Source organism: Paralichthys olivaceus, chromosome 4 (assembly GCF_024713975.1).
Source record: "Paralichthys olivaceus isolate ysfri-2021 chromosome 4, ASM2471397v2, whole genome shotgun sequence".
NCBI lineage: Eukaryota > Metazoa > Chordata > Actinopteri > Pleuronectiformes > Paralichthyidae > Paralichthys > Paralichthys olivaceus.
The window spans coordinates 19,822,796-19,841,271 of NC_091096.1; the positions used below are offsets into that span (position 1 = coordinate 19,822,796).

The 18,476-nt window shown below is 40.2% G+C and overlaps 1 protein-coding gene across 3 annotated transcripts; it reads left to right on the forward strand.

The window, feature by feature from the left end:
* Positions 1 to 330: 330 nt before the first annotated feature.
* glt1d1 (glycosyltransferase 1 domain containing 1) lies at positions 331 to 18,032 on the forward strand. Of its 3 annotated transcripts, XM_069524114.1 has the most exons (13): positions 331 to 470; positions 768 to 919; positions 1,059 to 1,164; positions 2,963 to 3,014; positions 4,254 to 4,290; positions 4,933 to 4,989; positions 11,018 to 11,116; positions 12,473 to 12,522; positions 13,100 to 13,155; positions 14,607 to 14,650; positions 15,121 to 15,236; positions 15,801 to 15,899; positions 17,566 to 18,032. In XM_069524114.1, exons 1-13 carry the CDS (start codon positions 403 to 405, stop codon positions 17,710 to 17,712), a joined length of 1,083 nt encoding a protein of 360 aa, XP_069380215.1. In that variant the 5' UTR covers positions 331 to 402; the 3' UTR covers positions 17,713 to 18,032. The 3 variants fall into 3 exon arrangements, with proteins under 3 accessions (XP_069380215.1, XP_019949486.1, XP_069380216.1); XM_020093927.2 differs by lacking the exon at positions 13,100 to 13,155 and having other exon boundaries at positions 15,116 to 15,236; XM_069524115.1 differs by lacking the exon at positions 13,100 to 13,155.
* Positions 18,033 to 18,476: the final 444 nt, after the last annotated feature.

The window sequence follows — 18,476 nt, forward strand, 5'->3', positions numbered from 1 at the left end:
CGTGTCAGAACAAACCCTGACTCACTTGTCAGGAGATGCAGCTGTCTGTGTTCTGTGTGTGAAGAAGTGTCTGTCACTGTGTGGGGAATCTAAATAAAGTGTCTGTGCGGTGTCTGCGACCTGCGCGTGTTTCCCGGGGACCATATTGGGGACGGACGTGTAAACATTTGGAGCGTGGTGCTCAGTCAAGCTACGCTCACCTAGCAGGGCGCCGGTGCAGCTAGCTGTTAGCCTAGCATGAGCGCTACGTGTAAGTTCAGCATGGGTTGAGGAAATGTGATCTCCCGGTGTAACGAGCCAGGAACAGCGCACACCGAGGCTCCGCTCGCCGCTTCATTACGTGCGCTTAATGCCCTCGCGTGAACTAGGGGTAACTCGGCTGCCCAGCCTTTTAGTGGAGGTATGAAAGTACTGTTCCTCGCCTGTCTCAGCCCTCAAACTGGGAACCACACTACAGCTGAGAGGATCAGGTAATTTACAGAGTGGACACAGAAGCTGTTGTTTGATCCGCGAGGCTGGAAGAGGAAGTAGCAGAGGAGTTAGGTGTTGACCAGGGTGAACTATAAATAAAGTAGTTGTGAAACAGCGGAGTTACTTTTCTGTCCGGAGTGTGTCATTGTGCTGTAATCAACAAGCAGCATAACTATAGAGAAACCAGCACATTCGTGTAATGACTGAAATAAGGATTTTGAGACGAAGTTATTTGAATGAGGGAACTTTACTGAACTCCCGTGTTGTTGACGGTTACATGTTTCTTTACATTGTAGGTCCCACATAGAGTCCGCAGGACACACGTGTGAGCTCAGGGATGCAGCAGAATTTCAGTCACCTGCTGAGGTGGCCAACCTAGTATCCCAGAATCCTCCATTTGAGGCCGCACTGGCCATTCACCTGTTCAAAGCAGGCAGGCTCCTCCTGGGTAAACATGCTTCCCACTGTATGATCTATTAACCGGTCTGCTGTACATATGTTTCCCTTTGTCAATGTAATAACACAGTTTTAAGTTGACAGCCGCCTGTTCCACACATGTTCTGTTTTATGTCTGACCTTTACACCAGACATCCAAGTACCCTTCGGCGTCATCTTTGGCGGAACAGACATAAATGAAGATGTGAAAGTTAAACAGAAGCGTGTGGTTATGGAGCAGGTGCTGCTGAAAGCCAGGTGATGCTGCTGAAAGCTACTGTTTTAACCTACTTCATTTCAGAGAGCTTGAGCACATGAGTTTGACCCTTTTATTCAACACATCACACAAACTGCAGGAGACCACCTCCATGTTCAAGTGAGGAGGAACATGATCAGCTAATGAAGCCGTTAATTAAAGTGACGGTGTGATTGTAAAGTATGTAAGAAGCAGTTTTATAGCAGACAGGTGTAACTAATAACATTTGTTATGGATGCATTATATTTAACTGTCAGTTTAAGGACCTTGTTATTGTACAGGCTGGTAGCTTTTATGTGATGATCATCATTCTTATGTTACACCTGCTCTTGTTCTGCTATAACAAGATGACATATCGCTGTTTGAACAAGTTATGCCTCATGTGATATAATTATTATATGAGTAATGGACACCATTCAGGTGTTAGCACTAAATATTACAGCCCGACCAATATGGATTTTAGGGGTTTGTATTAAAATTCTGATTCCAATTTATCTGCTAATATATTTATATTTTGTATTTTGTATATATAAGACATTTTGGCAGTGATTCCTAATGGTAAATCAAAAAAAGTAAGTTACCATAACCCCGGTTATAAATAATTATGAATAAACAGGAAGCAAAACACAACCAAATATCCAGAATTTGAATCAAAGATAAAATGTAAACATAAATGGACATCTTTTCTAAAATATTATTCTTTAAAATACATTTTTATTATTGGCGAACATAAATGCAGATACCAATATATATTCACATCAGCCAATTTATATCAGTCAATCAATAGATAAGTCTAGCTCTACTAAATATGTTTTGTACTCTGGACAGGCAGCAAATCTGACTGTACTTTTTTGCGCCTTTTTATTACATTATTATTTATACCCTTCACTTGAAATTGTTCAAATGTAATTGAGTCATCCTTTATTTTCAATCAACACGTGATTTTCAGACATGCTGACAAACCTTTTGTAGATTTACAAGACAAAAAAAGATTGTGTCACAGTTGTGACCAATTGAAATAAATGGGTGATTGTCATGAAGCACTGTATTGAGTGTGTTGCCTATTTATTGTATGTATTTAGTATTGTTGAATTTATGTATCACCAAGATTTTATCTGTTGCAAAGCATCTGAATTGTAACTAGTGTCTCTGATATCTGTGAATATATATTAAAAAAACAGACTGGATCCTCACAAGTGCCTGGAGTGCTGGCATGAAAGAATGAGGCTGAGCACATGAGAGCTAACCCCAGCTGTGCAGGCTGCGTGTTTCCTCCTCCCCTAGTTTAACACTGATACGTTGAAACGTTAATCTGTAGACAGGCTTGTCCAGGTCCCTGACGTCATCCTGGTGTCTGCTGTAATCGTTAAGATGGAAATAGATTGTTAAGCATCAATCTTGTGAATCGAAGGGAGATAATTGTCTTCTGGGAGAAAGGGAGATATAAAGGTCTCATTGCTTCAAACATCTGAATCGTTGCATCTCCTGCTGCTAGTGCCTCCTCACACAAACCTTAAACATGAAATACAGTTACCATTCCAGCCAATTTGCTAACGCACACTCACATACCTGCAAATGAATATCTCCCCACTGTTTTTTGCTCTACATTTCCTTTGTTTTACACTTTGTATTCTTGTTGTATTCATTCTTAAGTCCTGTGCCTTAAATCCACAGCTTACTTTTTTGTGTCATTGATGCTTTTTTCTCTATTGTTGTCAATTCTTTTCAATGTGATCATTTACTGTTGGCAATGAAATTCTTGCTTTTACATGAGTGAAAACAAAGTGTCTTTTTTTTCAGGTTTGCTGTTGCATTTACTGACAAACTAAAAGAAGAGGCAGAGATATTTTTGGTATGATTCTTGACTTTAGTATTTTACTGAATCAACTTAAAGGTACAGTGTGTAGAATGTTGTGATATCTAGTGTTGAAATTGCATGTTGCAGCTGAACAGCCCTCACCTCACCATCTCCTTCCAAACATAAAAAAAACCTCTGGTACCCTTTAATTGTCATAAAAACTCAAAAGGTGTTTAGTTTGTCCAGTCTGGACTAATGTAAAAAACATGGCGGCCTCCGTAGAGAGGGTCCCCTCGATGTAAATATAAAGTATTTAAATATAAAGGGCCTTTTCTGGGGTAAAGAAAACTACAATTTAGATGAAACAAACTAGTTAGAACATCATGAGGATTATTCTACATTAAATGTTTGCCAATAGATCCCTTTCACCTAAATCTCACACACCTTTAACTGGTTTATAACTAATTGCTCACTTAATCAATAAGCTTTGATAAATGATGAAGTTTGTGTCTCATGTTCGTCATTATTCATTTATTGAAGTTTTACAGTCAGAATTCTGTGTGCGCCTCTTTGCAGATTACCTCTGCTGCACCCAACCCTCCAAACCTAGCAACTAGCAAAACCCATGAATGCTATTTTCATATAAACTAAACATCGACCTATTTCTTGCACAGCACGCATGAGTGCGAGGAAAAGTTTTTTGTTCACATTTTAAGGCACATCGACAGACAGCAGGAGGCTGCCGGCTTCAATAAATACAACAGAAGGGTTTTTATACAAACACAATATCCTGCCCTGTCCCATAATAGATGAGCATTAAAACAATATTACCATGCTTTATTTTCAGATTAGATTCCAGCCGTGGGCTGTAGATTGAGGCGAGTGGCATGCTTTATCTCCACCATTTAGTGCTGACAGCAGGCAGACAGGACAGGCACTGAGAGCATTGCTACGCTTTTTAATGTGACAGAAAACACACATAGGGATGGATCTAGTGTGATAACACCCAGTCAATTTCCTTTCCCTCTCCTGTGATCTATTTTGCAGTGCCCTCATTATCTTAGCAACTGCTTTCCTGACTCTTTTAAAGTTAAGATTCGTATTAAATATGTTTGCAGCACAAAGAGCATTTAGTGGATCTTTTTATTTCCTGGCATAAGGAGGAAAAAAGCACAATAATATATAATCAAATGTAATTTGTATATAGAACATTGATTTTAAAACACGTATGCATTTATATTTAGTGCTTGTTTTATCCAGACTTTTCTAATGTTCTGTTTTTTTTCTTTGAAGCTGTCCCAGAGCAGTAAAATCTGTGTCCAGCCCCAAGGTAAGCTCTGCGGGATGAATATCCTCGCCTGATGTTGTGCATCCCTGACTCGCCACTGAAGTGTTACATTAATCAGCTTTGACATTTTTTCCTCCATTATCATACTGTCTGCTGTACAGCATCGTATTTGCTTTTGCCATTGGCCACCGTACCATGTATGATGGCCCAAATCACTCTTCCATGTTGCTTCCCACCAGCAGCCTTGTTTGGCAAATAGTGTCCCTTCATAGATTAGAGCAGAGCTCTGAGCCGGCTGCATGGCTGAGCCATGGCCGGTGGAAGCTTATTTTTCATGCTTGTCACCAGATAGTGATCACACTGAAGAGCTTTTTTACATGGGCCACACAAAGTATTAGTTTGATCTTGTTCAATCTTTTTTTGTTTTTCACATATTGGAGGTTGTTATAACAACATCAATGTATGCACCCAATATGAATAAACCATATAAAGACTACAGGATGTGTTTGCAGGTTATGTTCTGAGAGGTTAGACTATTAACCTAAGGCCATGATAATAAAAACAATTCAGGTTATTTACCACTGGAATTAAAAGCCACTTGGTTTATTTATTTCACAGTGGATTAAATCACTGTTGTACATTAAAAGCTTACTAACAGCACTGTGCCCTGTGTTTATTTTAAAGGTATCCAGACGCAAGTGACTGACACATTCTGCTGGACTGAATTCTTGAGGAGCTCAGGTACTGTCACTGCTTCAGTCGGTTGTCCTTCCAGCAGTAGATAACATGGGATAATTACTTTAGACGTTTTAAGTCTAGTGAAAGCTCTTCTGAGTTTTTTTCTCTTTAGATTTCTCTTAAAGGTCCAGTGTGTAAGATTTAGGTGAAAGGGAACTATTGGCAGAAATTTAATGGAGAATAATCCTCATGATGTTTTCACTAGTTCATTTCATCTAAATTGTATGAATTGTAGTTTTCTTTACATTAGTCCAGACTGGAAAACCCCCTTTTGAGTTTTTATGACAATTAAAGGCTACCACAGGTTCTTTTTCATGTTATGAAGGGGAGGGTGAGGTGAGGGGTGTTCAGCTGCAACATGACATTTCAACACTAGATATCACAAAATTCTACACACTGTACCTTTAAATAGCAAAATGGCAAAGTAAATAGTGAAATTGCTGTCATATATATTTGTTGTACTTATGAAAGAAATATTGCCTACAGTCTTTTACCTTGATATTTTGTGCTCCGTAAGAACTGCATTTTATTGGCAGGTTACATTTTAGTAAAAGACTGAGTATTCTTGTTTAAGAATTTATAAACATGACGGAAACAACTGACCACGATCTCTCAAATCCTAGCAGGGACAGTTGTTAGCACATCAACAAAACCTTGGAACTGTGGAACAGGTTCTGGATACTTTGTTCAGTGCAATAAAATGGAGAGGTAACTGCAAAGTGAAATTTAAGATCCCTTTTAAAATAGGGACTCTGGTGTCAGACATATACCAGTGCCCCATGTTACTGTTTGCTATACTGTATATTAAGAATATCCTAGTATATCCGATCAAATATATATCCTTATTCTAGACTGCATCCTTCATCTCTCTCCTTATCTCCTCTTCATACTCCCCAAACCTGAAAAGCTCCAGGCGGTGAGCATACATTTACTCTGCTATGTGAGATGCATCAGCGTGGTGATCAGGGAGGCCATGAGTTTCCAGCCTTATCCAGCCTTTTTCCTTCCCTCCTGCATTTTTCAACTCCCATTTGCCCAGTAAATGTACACAACAGCTTCTCCGAGCATGCTCTACACACACAACCTGGACTTTATATTGGAAATTGCGAGATGATGTCCGTCTCAGGTACATTAGTGCTCATGCAGAGCACTGTGTGACTGCACAGAGGAACAGTTGATTAATAGCCCTCCAGTCTGTGGCCATTCGTCACTATGCTTCACAACCAGTACGTGTAATACTAATCGCCCACAGTCACTTCTCCATTTGTTATACTTGAAATAGGGGGTTCTTACTATTTGGTTTTTCATCAGATGGAAGTGCTATATTCAGATCCATAGTTGTTGTCCGGGCTGCAAACATTATTCTGCTTTCTGTATGTGTGCTTTTTGGGGTTCTCTTTATTAGTAGATGTGGGTTAGATGCATCTTTAAGAGGAAGTTCTGTCCGTTTTGTATTTTTCTGTTTTGTGTTATCACAACAGTGCATTTGACAACACATTCCCCCACATTCTTAATTGTGTGTATGTAATAGGGAAAGGTGGATGTGACCACAAGCCAGAGAGCTGTGTCTTCAAATTTGAATTTTAACTTATCCTGCACATGAGAAATGTGCTTTTGAGAGGATAAATTGTACTTATGTTTTCATAAAACTTTCAATTTTACATGTGCTCCTTTAAGACATTGATTATGTTTGTCAGTTGCAGTAATCAGTCTCAACAATATCACTCATGTTTGAGTTTTATGAAAACACAACAAACGCAGTCTGACAGAAGTGACTCCTGCAGCAACCTGCATTCTCTGCTGTCCTCTCATCCACTTTTTTTTTTTTTTTTTATCTTCACACACACTCCCAGCACAGCAGGGGGCACTATCCCATGTGTGTGTCTTCTCAACTCCCAGATCTCGTGCATATTGATTTACTTTTTCATCCTTCCATATTGCAGGACATAAATTAATCATTACTAAATATCGTATAGAGTATGAGGTACATAGGCGACCTTAACGAAGATGTGCGATAGTTTGAGTGTGGGGAATAAATGTATTCTGTGTGGCGCTGTGTTGCAGTGACACACAGTAAAAAAAAAGACATCATGCGGTGAACATGAAAGAGGCAAAGCAACACTCCTACCTGATTGAAGATCCATGACTTTACTGTATACGTGTCTGTGATTATCCTCTGGGTGTCATGTACTCTCCAAAGGCACTGACTTTAGCACTGGGATCCAGAAGCTGTCAGTCCATGTAAGCCGATTGGTGTATGTTGTTTGTGGCCCCTGCTGTGTGCCCTGTGAGGTGGGGTTAAGGGGATACATGAGAAGAAAGTGCAGCGACGCTTTGACTCACCGAAAGAGTGTGTTGGTCCTCGGATGATTGATATTGAAAAAATTAAACATGAAGTGTTGAGTGAAGAAGCTTTTTGAGAGATAAATGATTAAAATTCAAAGGACGGGCAAAGGTGATGTGTTCACAGAAATGCCAGTTATCATCTTATAGTCATGGCAACATGATCAGGGAACAGTCTCAATTTCTCAACCATCAAGGAGGTTGTGTTTGTTGGTTGGTTGGTTTGTAAACAGGATTATTTGAAAACAACTGAATGGATTTCCGTAACACTTGGTGAAAGAATGCGATAAGTGTCAGGGAAGAACCTATTCAATTTTGGTGCAGATCTGAACCAGAGGCCAGATCAAGGATTCATTCATCATTGCACAACAAATCATATGGATACCTATGGGTGTGTGCAGCTTGATTGAGTTGAAGGGAACTGTTGGACCTTGGCTGAGGGATTCGCTGTACTGAGTGTCCTTCTTGGTTTGTTTCTTTGCAAGATCACGCAAAATCTACTAAACCAAATTCTACTAAACTCGGTGGAGGGAGGGAGATGGAGCCTGGGAGGAACACGTTACATTTTAGTGCAAATGTTAATCAAGGGGCAGTTCCAGGATTTATTTTCCTTTTATATTGCAACATCAGGGATTTTTTTAATGGATTAATCGAACAATCTTAGTTTATTAAAATCCAGCGTATTTAGTGGGCTGACATTTATGAGTGTGTACAATTTGGTGCTGATCTTTAGATTTCTTGGAATGATTTGTTCCACAGCTTTTTGTTGTGGTTAATCTGTAGCCTTACTAGTTGTTATATTTTGAGTTACTATAAAATACTATGTTACTGTGTTTTTTATCTCTTGAGATACAGTACATGTAGTGAAGAGTAAAAAATATGTGTCCTTGGTTTTCATGTTCACTGTTAAGGACTGTGTCCACTTCCTTTATTATTTTATTTTTCGAATTACTTATCGTGTCAGATTCTTTAGCCTTGATGGAGGGATGCACTTCAGTGTGTCTCCATATTGAAATAAAAACAATAAAACTCGTGGACATTAAACATTGATTGCCGACAGAGCTTTGATACAGTAGAATGTTTGCGTGCTGTTTCAGCTAACAAACGCATAGTTTCGAATTCTTAATTCATCCCCAAGTATTAAGTCCCAAACATACACTATGACTCAGTCTCTGCTCATGTGACCTGGCTGTTTTTTTCCTGCTATTTAAAGAAGATAAGCTTCAAGCCTAGTACTTTCTCTTTTGTGGTGATAACAGAGTTGAACAAAATCAACAGCACACAGGGAAACTGCAGCACAAATGTTCCTGTTTGTGCAGCTTGGTGTGTATTGTTCTGACTAGAGACCCTGCTCCCCTGCCTGAACCCTCTAATTTTGGTGCATCTCCTCCGCTGTGGCTTCGTTCAGGTAGATGTTCACTCAAACACGATATAAAATGAAACATAATATATTTTGACTGACAGTAAATGCCTCTCATCTACTTATGTGAGAATATATGAGAAAATGGAGCTAAAGAAGTCGGACTTCAGGCACCAGCAATTTGTGCACAAACTGTCAAACCTCTGTAGAATTCAGACATAATCTCACTTTTATAATTTAGTTATTGTATGTGATTGTGTCCCTTTTTTCCGATGTTGTCATTATTTTGTCTACACCCTGCAGACTCCAGTCTCTCTGTCATCCTGTGCCACCCGGCAGATTAAGAGAAGCTGTTCGGATAGATATATGCTCCCGCATCCACGCACAGGCATATACACAGACACACTCACACATACTGATTAAAGCATCAGGGGGGGGTTTCAGAATGTCCTTCTGAAATCAAAGGCGAACGAACAAAAGTGTATTTTTCATAGAACTCACACAACTGCACAGAAAGAGAGAAGAGATTGCTGCTGGCACAACTGATGATTTGTACAATTTGTTTTTCTCCCCTGAGGAAAGATGAATTGTGTCTCACATCCAAAGACCTTGTTTGTTTCTTTGAATTTCTTGTTCATTTTGACAGGTCTGTGCGGTATGATTCCAGCGATCCTCCATTATATTCCTGCTTCTTGTTCTGTGGCAGTGACACTGGTGTTTACCTTAACTGACGTCCTCTCTCATCCTGCGAATCAATGCAAGGAAGTTTGATGGTTCCCACAGATGAAGTGCTTTTTTGACGATAGTCTCCAAGGATCAGGGTCAATGCCCAGACTCCATGCTGACATTGTAAGATGCTCTTTAATAGCATTAAAAGAGCTGCCTCAGCCTCCTGATCTGGACTTATCTGGCAGCAGGGGATTTCACTCGACTGTCGCTGTGCTTTAAGCACGTGTCAGTGTCTGTCTGTGGTATTATTTTCAAAATGTTTTGTTTCTTGGTTTGTAGACACTACACATGAGCCCCCCCCCAGCTGTTTTTACACTCAAATTGTGGTTCACCACAGCTTTGCCAGCTTAGCTATTAGGAGCAATACAATCTCTGCAGTTACTTTTCTGGCTCATTGTCAGACATAAAAGGTCAGGAATCTCATATTAAACTTCTCTCGTTACCCTCTAATATTAAAATATCCTTATAGATCTTATTTAAAGTGTTGCCTTGACATCAACTTCACTTAAAATGAAATCAATCTGTGATTGTTGTTTCAGTTGTAAAGAACTGGGCATTACAGCTTAAGAAATTAAATACATTTTCTTTTCACAAAGACTTCTTTTCTTTTGTTGCTTCATTTCATCAGTACACCTTTTATGGGATATGTGTTATCTTAAGTGTCTTGTATGTGACCATCAGTTTGCTCCAGACTGATGTCTCAACAAGTCTTTCAGTGATAGCCATGGGCTTTGGGACACACATCTTCAGACACTACTGTGCCCAAGTCCAGCCTCACACAGCTGCTTGCATGACTGGTAATCTCCATTTTGGTGAGCGTTTAAATCAGGGTTACACCCCTTTGCTTCAGGACTCATGGACACTCACTTCCAGAAAGTAGCACCCTTAAAAGAACTAGTCTCCCTGCTCACTCCACTCTCCACTAGGTAGCTGTGAATGTAACTCAGCCCACCTCAGGCCAGTGAACCCTCTATATGGAGTACGGTGAGAAGTAAATATCCATTTAAAGTTCATTAGAGGATTTGCTCATTGCTAAGTCTGACGGTCCAGTGTCTGCTGTCATCATCCCAGAGCAGGGCTCTTTCACAAGGCTCTCCACTCGTATTCTCTACCTCTACAAAGTCAGGTGCAGTCCACAGTAGAATCTGGCAGTAATCACAGTTGTGTTGCAGCCAGTTTACGACTAATCTATGGATTGATCCTAAAAGCTGGAAGGTCTGGAAAGAGTCGATTTAGTGGTCCGGCCTCTCAATTCAAGTGAAGTTCTGAAAAATGTTTGATGTTGTTAGCATGATGCCGGGTTATCTCATTTTAATCTAGGTCTGCTCAGTGAGCGAATACTTTAGCTCTGTAGTTATGATGCTGTATTACACTCTGATTATGCGGCAACCTTCCAATGTTTTCAGCAGACTATTGCCCTCTTGAGTGTTACAGCTCTGATCAGAGAATTGTGGGAGCACATTAGTCACCGCTGTCTTACTTTCCTCATGACCTTGGGTGATGTATTGCTTTCATTATATGCCGATGTACTTGGGATGTTCATTATGCAGTGTTTTGATATTGTGGCGCTGTCTTTCTTTGTGTCTGGCGTCTTTCCAGGTGTAAGCACTGAGCATTTGGATGAGCTGCGTGTCTTCCTGTTGGTCTGCGGCCTCAGAAGAGTCAAGGACCCCCTCTATCTGGTGAAGGTATTTTCAGGTAAACCACGCAGGTCTTTTTGTTTAAAATATAAGAAATAATAATAAACTCAGTTTACAAAGAGAAAAGCTGGGACACATTGTAAGCAGGCCAGCTTGATGGACTTTCACACAGACATGTTTTCGCTTTGGTCAACCTCAGGGTCAGCTGAACTCCCAAAGCCTTCCTCACTGTAGTGGCCTGTGTCCTCATGACTTAAGAATGATGTTAGATCTCTGTGGTTGACTTTCAGCTAATTGAAAATGTATGTGAAAGAGCAATGAGATTCTTCTGAGAGCTCATTCTGCCCCTAAAAAAAGACACACTTTCTAGTTGAGACTTGTTTTTATAGTTTGGTTTGGTTTATTCTCTTCTGCTTCTGATGATGATAGCCATCCTATTGCCAATGATTAGCCACATCAGTTGGTTCTTTTTAAATAATCTTTTATTTCATGTGATTTTCATAACACACAGTTATGGTAAAAATCATAGAGGCCGTTAAACTATATACTGTATGAATGCTTCATCCAGATAGAGATGTGTGGATTGTCACATGGCCTTCATATGAATTGAATTGCAATGTTCAAACAAGATAGTCACACTCCAGTAGGTTGTTAATTCCCCTGAAACTATGCTTTAATCCACAAAATAACATTTTACAATAGCTAATGCTGATATGGCCCTGCCCCTGTTCACTGTCTCTCCACCCTCACAGCTCACCTGTAGTTGAGGAGCCTTTTCCAGTTCCTGAGCCCCAGACGCAAGTTGACAGGATTGGTTTATTAACTCTGCCAAGGATTTCATCTGCATTTATTATTTTTTTACTTCGTAGAATTATGCAGAAATTCTGTAAGGACGCATGCCGTATGGGTCATGGGAGAAGCCATTACATTTTGGTGGGGATCCAGGAATATTATTTTTTCACTTTCTTTGACATTAAGATACAGGCCATTATTTGACATTTTCACCAATTTCGCAGGGAATAATTCATGGATCTAGATCTAGACGGCACATTTAGAGGATCTATGAGCGTGTGCAATTTGGTGCAGCCTGATTGGACTTCAGGGGACTTTTAGGCTTTGGCGGACGTATGAGCTCAACTGAGTGCTGTTCTATTCTGGTTTCAGAATGGTAATTGTTAACTTCATTGTTAAGATGGAAATACTCAGCCAATAGCGTTAAATACATACTTCTTTAAACATATTTATTTCATCTTATACAAGGCCAAACATGCAAACATATGGTGCAGTAACCAAGTATAGCTGCAAGAATTCTAAACAAAACAGCTTTTCTGCTTTTGAGAAAGCTCCAACTGTTAATTAGTTTTCCAAGCTGATGTTGTTTTTTTCACTGCCATTTACATTGTGTGTCTTCTAGAGTGGCATTGTGAGAATCCGCTGAATGCCCTGATCATTATTGGGCCAAAGGTACGTACACAGTCATTATACAGAAAGTCAGGATATTTATTTTCATACTTGCCATGTGTTGTCCCTCAGTACTGTGACTCTTTGTGCTGTTAAATTACCTCGAAACCTGCCCTGGGAATACAGGATGCCTCTAATTGGATGTAGCAGAGATATGGCCATAGCTGTTTAGCTGGAATTAACAGTCGTCGCCAGGAGAAAATGGCAGTGTTCTAAACACAGGACGAAGGTCAGCAGCCACAGCTGCAGTGTTTGGTCTACTGATGCATTTCATACCGCAGATTAGCACTCACGGTTGTCTAGTGACCTGTGCAGAGCTACCTCATTTTATTACACGTGGATGACCATGTATCTGGACGTGTGCTGGTAAAGCAGTTAGCCCTGTCACACAACAACGGCTTCAGTCCTGTGTGTCATCCTTGAAGACATCACCTGCACATATACTGACTGCACAAGTCTAGTAGCTGGAAGAAAAGCAATTGAACTCTTACAGCCTGCCATGATTTATGATATTCATAAATCAGCCTTTACATTTACTGTACGTTTTTTTTACTGATTGCACTTTTATGCTGTTCTGCAGAAAGAAGTCATATCCCGGCCAGCAGCAGCAGCCGCCTCAGTGCTCTTACAGCCCTTGTGTGTTTTTCCTGATTTCATTTCCAATATCCCACTCATTGATTTCTCTGTATGTTTGTCTTCATCTCCTCCTGCCCTTTGACTTGCTTTGATATGACATCACTGTACCACATTTTAGTGCAGCATCAAACAGCGGAGTCAGGCAAGAGGCATGTTCTGCTTTAGTTTTGCTCATAAACAACTCAATTAGACACGGACTGAAGCGTCTTGCTCGGCTCTGCTTTCTTGTTGTCTGATGAAATGGTTCAGTGGAAGCGGAGATGCATGATTCATCTCAACACCCCTGAATCACAGTGGAAGCGTGTTTGTTTGTTTGTTCGTCTGAGAAATGAAAAGCCATATATTATTTTTATGATAAACATGTATTTTTTATGACTGTCAGATTTCCACCCTTGATAATTTCAGGATTCCACAGTTAATGAAACGTAAACATTGCTGGACATATTTAATGAGGATACTGTCAAATAAAAATAAAAAAACAAAGAGAAGTTAGATTGAGAAGTTTTTTGTTTGGGCTATTATGATGCACCATAAATCCACAGTTACTAAGTAATAAATGGTCTGGCTGCACAGCATCTGTCATTAAGAGGAAAATTCAGGTCAGCTTGTGAGCAATGACACATCTCACTGCTCGGTAACTAGGCTTTTATTAAGCAACACGATCTGCAGAATACTTCCTATCACAATGAAATAAAATGAACTGAAAGCTCACTGTGAAAATTAAATGACAGATCTGAAACAGTAGCAGACATTTGCACCATATGTGTCGCTTTAAAACAAGAAATTATGTAGCTGAGGAAAAGAGAGCATCTTGATTATCAAAAAAAAAGGAAAGATGTGACAGATTCACTTGGACAAGCAAAAACATGGGTGTAGCATCTGCCTTCTCCTTCTGACTACTGACTACTGTCCCTCCTCTCTGTTTCCTGTTGACTCACTGCAGGACAACAGAGAATCTGTGCTTAAATCATTTGTGATTGTTAATGCAGCCTTTATCGTGATCTGTCCCCCGCTGGTTCTACAATGTCTGCTTAATCCCAGATTACAGCAGGATGCAAGACATGTTCTTAGTTCAAATTCTTTAATTGTAATGCACATGTGCTGTAAAGCAGATTTAATTTAGAAATTCCATGAGCTATAAAATGACAGAGAGAAAAAACTGAAGGAGCCTGCTTGGTAGCATCTTTGACCTAAATTGCTATGCTTTGTTTCTATGTGCAAGCTAATGCAGGCAAATCCCACATTGCAATTAATCAGATTGGCCACCCACCCCATCCTGACCCCAATCTTTGACTATACATGATTTTTAGAGATTGATTTGCTCTGAATAGAAATTATTAATTTTGCTTCATTGTTTATTTTGTCCTCCTGATTAAGTCATTGTTGCCATCCTTGATGAGCACAGCACTCAGATAAGGGGTTTCACATGATTTCAATTTTTAATCTTTCAGATTGATCCTGTGTTTACTGTCGAAGTGGAAGCTGTTGTTCAAAGGTAAGCCATCTGTTTTGTTTTGTTGAATTTTCTTAATCAATTACACGTCTCATAAAAGCAAACTTGAGATCTGACAGTTTAATTGCCAAGATCCTGCTCCTGTGAGAAATGTGATGGTTGCTCTTTTTTGTGTTTATCCCATGTGGTACAAGAATTTAGTGCTTACATTTATTTTAGCATAAACTGAAAAGAATGCAGGTGGGAGAGAATCAAGATCCTTTTTTCCCCTGTCACCCTGCTCTTGAGTCTTGGTATTCAGTTTTTCGCCAGGGGCCTTCACCACAACATAGACCTGTGCAGCAGGAAGCGGCCCTCTCTGGTTAGGACTTTACCTGGATACTCTGAGATTGTTAGGCATAGTGTACCCATGTTTCCTGCCCTGAGCTTGTCACTGCTGTTCAGTATCATTCATGCCTCTGTGAGCCCTGAGTCACGCAGAACTGAGCTTTGCCACTGCGTCTGCAGAACAGCAGGGGTCTTCTTGGCCCAGGAGAGGAGCCAACAGGAGCTTCACGCTGCCATGAAAAGGTGCTTCGCCATGGTCAACAGCTCCATCTCAGAGGGCATGTCAGCAGCAATCTTGGAGGTAAACATCTTCAGGGCTCATGGGTAATTGGAGGATTCCATGCCATGCCTTCGACATTTATACTGTTAAACTCAGTTTATCTTTCTGTTGCTCCTGCATTGTGGTGCACATTAATATAACGGTAATGAGAACTTGATTTATCGAATGTGAATATTTACAGGAGTCCTTATCTCTGCTACAATGTTATCTGACCACTTCAGGGACAATTACCCAAATTAATTGCTTGACTCAAATCTTCCTATTCCTGAGTGAGCAAAACCTGCAAATCCACTTAATCTCTTTTAAACACAGTCGATTAAGACAATCCACAGTGGGCTTAAAGTCTGATTAGTATGTTAACATGTTTCACTCAACAACCTGCTGAAGGTATTAGCGGATACACATTGTTAATTCTGTAAGTGAACTCAACTCTGCACTGACGTGTAGATGAGCCAAGCTGCACAATTTCCACAGAGCTCAGGTGCTTTTTTTTTTTTACCTTAATGATGATAGAAAGAGTGAGTAACCTCTGTCGAATCTCACTGTGTGAATTTTGAGTGTGTTATGTTCTCTCTGCTCCAATAGGCCATGGATCTCGGGGTACCTGTGCTGGCCAGGGACATTCCAGGAAATTCTGCCGTGGTGCAGCACAAGTTCACTGGCCTGTTGTACTCGTCTCCTCAGGTATATAGTGACAGTCACTGACCAGGTCACCATATGCGTTAAGCCCTGTTAAGCTTTAATGCTGTTGATGGCCTGCACAGAGAATCTACTGCATATACCTCTGCAGCCAACACCTACACCTTAGCTGACTGGAAAAGTACTTAATGCTAATAAGTAGTATTGAAGCACAGCCTCAGGATGTCTTCAGGTGTTTCATCTTCCTGCCATAGATTTATCTTAAAAAGCCTGGAGGCTTTTAAGAAAGAAAACTCCAACTTTACATCATTTTGTTAAATTTTGTACTTTCAATTTTCTTATCATTAGTCCAAACATAGGTAAAATAATATTAAAAGAATTGCTGTTTTTTCAGGTGCACAGATTAGAATCAAAAAGTGAAGCCTTCAGGGAGAAAGCAAAGATAGCACATTACCACATAGTGATGCAACATGTAGCAGCAAGCAGGAAAGAGAGCCCCCATGAGAACGCTTCATTCTGATATTTAATGAGGTTTCATGCAAAGGGAGGATAACATAGGTTAAGGCCAGCTGACAGAGGGCTTGAGCATGGTGCTGTCATCTAGCGTGATGTTGCCGTAACGGTGGAGATAAGTCCTCTCCGGGGGGGTCACGTGTGCTCAGCTGAGCTGCCAGGAGGAAGCTCTCACAGATGGTCGCAGCGACATGGGTTGTATAAACCAAGACCTCAGCCAGGACTAATGAGCAGCAAGCGCTGGTTTTTCAGCCAAAAAGTTTCTTTGCAGTTGATCTACTTTTTTCACATATCAAAACCCTGTCTCATTTCAAAATGTCAGTTTTTCTCATTGTTTAAGCTTTCAAAGTTATTACAGGTGCAGCACAGGTATCAAGTAACGTGTTAAAGGAAACAAACAAACAGAGGGGAAAAAGTGAACGTCCTCCCCTGTCTGGCTCTTTAATTTGCAGTGAGTGAAGTGATTATAAGCATGCTGCTCATAAGTTGAGCTTTAATCCTGTTGCTGAGGATTTATTACTCTCATATGGCCACACAGAAGAGCTGTTTTCAACCAAGAGCCTCTTCAGACATAATCACATCACTTGACTGAAGTGAAGTAAAGTGAAGTGGCCTTCTGACTGGCAGTGTCTAAAACTTTGTGTCTCTATTGGCTCTCTGCTGCAGCAAATGTTGGCTGCCATGCTGCAAGAACACTTTAAGGCACTTTAGCTGCCTTTTGTTGGAGGCCTCTCTCAGTCTGATGGGCCAACAGTTGAGCAACTAGGATTCAGGATTCTTTGTGGTTAACCTACATTTCATTCAATGCTCAGTGATGGCAACATTACTCGTTTTTAATGTATAAATAATAAATCCTTATTTTCCTGTGACAGCTGGTTGGGTAGTGTTGTTTTAATGTTTGCTGTAATTTGATTTGGTTTTCCCTGTCTTCATAAGCAAATGAGAGGTGGCAGCTATTATAGGATGGACCAAAAAGTTCTTTGGACAGTCCTATTTGGCTCTGGAGCGACAAATATCTCCATCCTTGTCCGTTGTAAGACCTATTTGAAGTATTTACTAATCAGTGCACAGGCTTCTATCTGAGCTCTGTTCTTATGTCTTGGATTGTCTTTAACACGTATCTTTTGGCAACTTTCATGACCAGCTTCAAGTGGCACAGGGCAGTAAATGAGACTTGTTTTGCTTTTGTTCCGGCCAGGAATTTGTGCATCAATCTCAGAGGCTGTTGTCAGATCATGAGCTGAGAGAGAAAGTGGTGCGCAACGGAAAACTCTATGTGGAAGAGCATCACAGCTTGAAACAAGAGAGAGAAACCTACCAGCGACTGGTGGACATTCTGCACTAAGGTCACCACATTCAACTTCACTTTCCATACTTTCTCAGGAACAGCAGTGACAGGGAAATATACTGGTGTATTTACCAGGCATACTGTACATATCATTTTCACATGTGTCTTCTACAAAATAATTCTGTTTTATCTGCACTGCCAAACTGAAATGATGCAGCAGAGCACTTTGAACCAAAGACCTACAGTAGAAATGGATGTTTGCCATGTCAATATATTTTATGTACTGTATTTGAAATTGATGATGTACTGTTATTTATGGTCAAGTACAAATGTATGAGAGTCATGGGAACTACTTAATAAAAAGGCAAACAGCTCCACGGGTTGTTTTTAACTGGGTGATGATCTGTGTAGTGTATGGTTATAAAATTATTCAGTCTAGTGAGGCAAAAAAAAGCTGTTTGTAATACAAACAGCTTGTATTGCAAACAGCATAAATTCTTGAAGTGCCATTAAATCTTGATTTTCTTTCAGATGCGGTGCCGGATCAGCTAATCTACTGTTGCTAAAAATGCTTCAAATGTTACTTTCCCCTGCAGTCTGTTTGCTACCACATTCATTTTTAATAAAGCGCAATGGTTGGTTTGTACAGATCCCAGAGGCTAGCAAAAACTCAATTTGTTTAAAGGGCAAAGGGGCACAAAAGGTTGTTGTAATTTGCCATTTCAAAGGTTGATTTTGGCAACACATTGGGGCTTTGGCTGGTTAGAGAAATGTGATTGTTCTCTAAAATGTTTTGCACTATGTCAGGCTGTACAGTGAAA

Coding starts and splice junctions, on each gene's coding strand:
- glt1d1 (XM_069524114.1), top strand. CDS start 403: ATGAAAGTACTGTTCCTCGCCTGTCTCAGCCCTCAAACTGGGAACCAC. Junction 1,165..2,962: donor CAGGTGCTGCTGAAAGCCAG/GTGATGCTGCTG, acceptor CTTTTTTTTCAG/GTTTGCTGTTGCATTTACTG. Junction 12,523..13,099: donor TGATCATTATTGGGCCAAAG/GTACGTACACAG, acceptor GCTGTTCTGCAG/AAAGAAGTCATATCCCGGCC.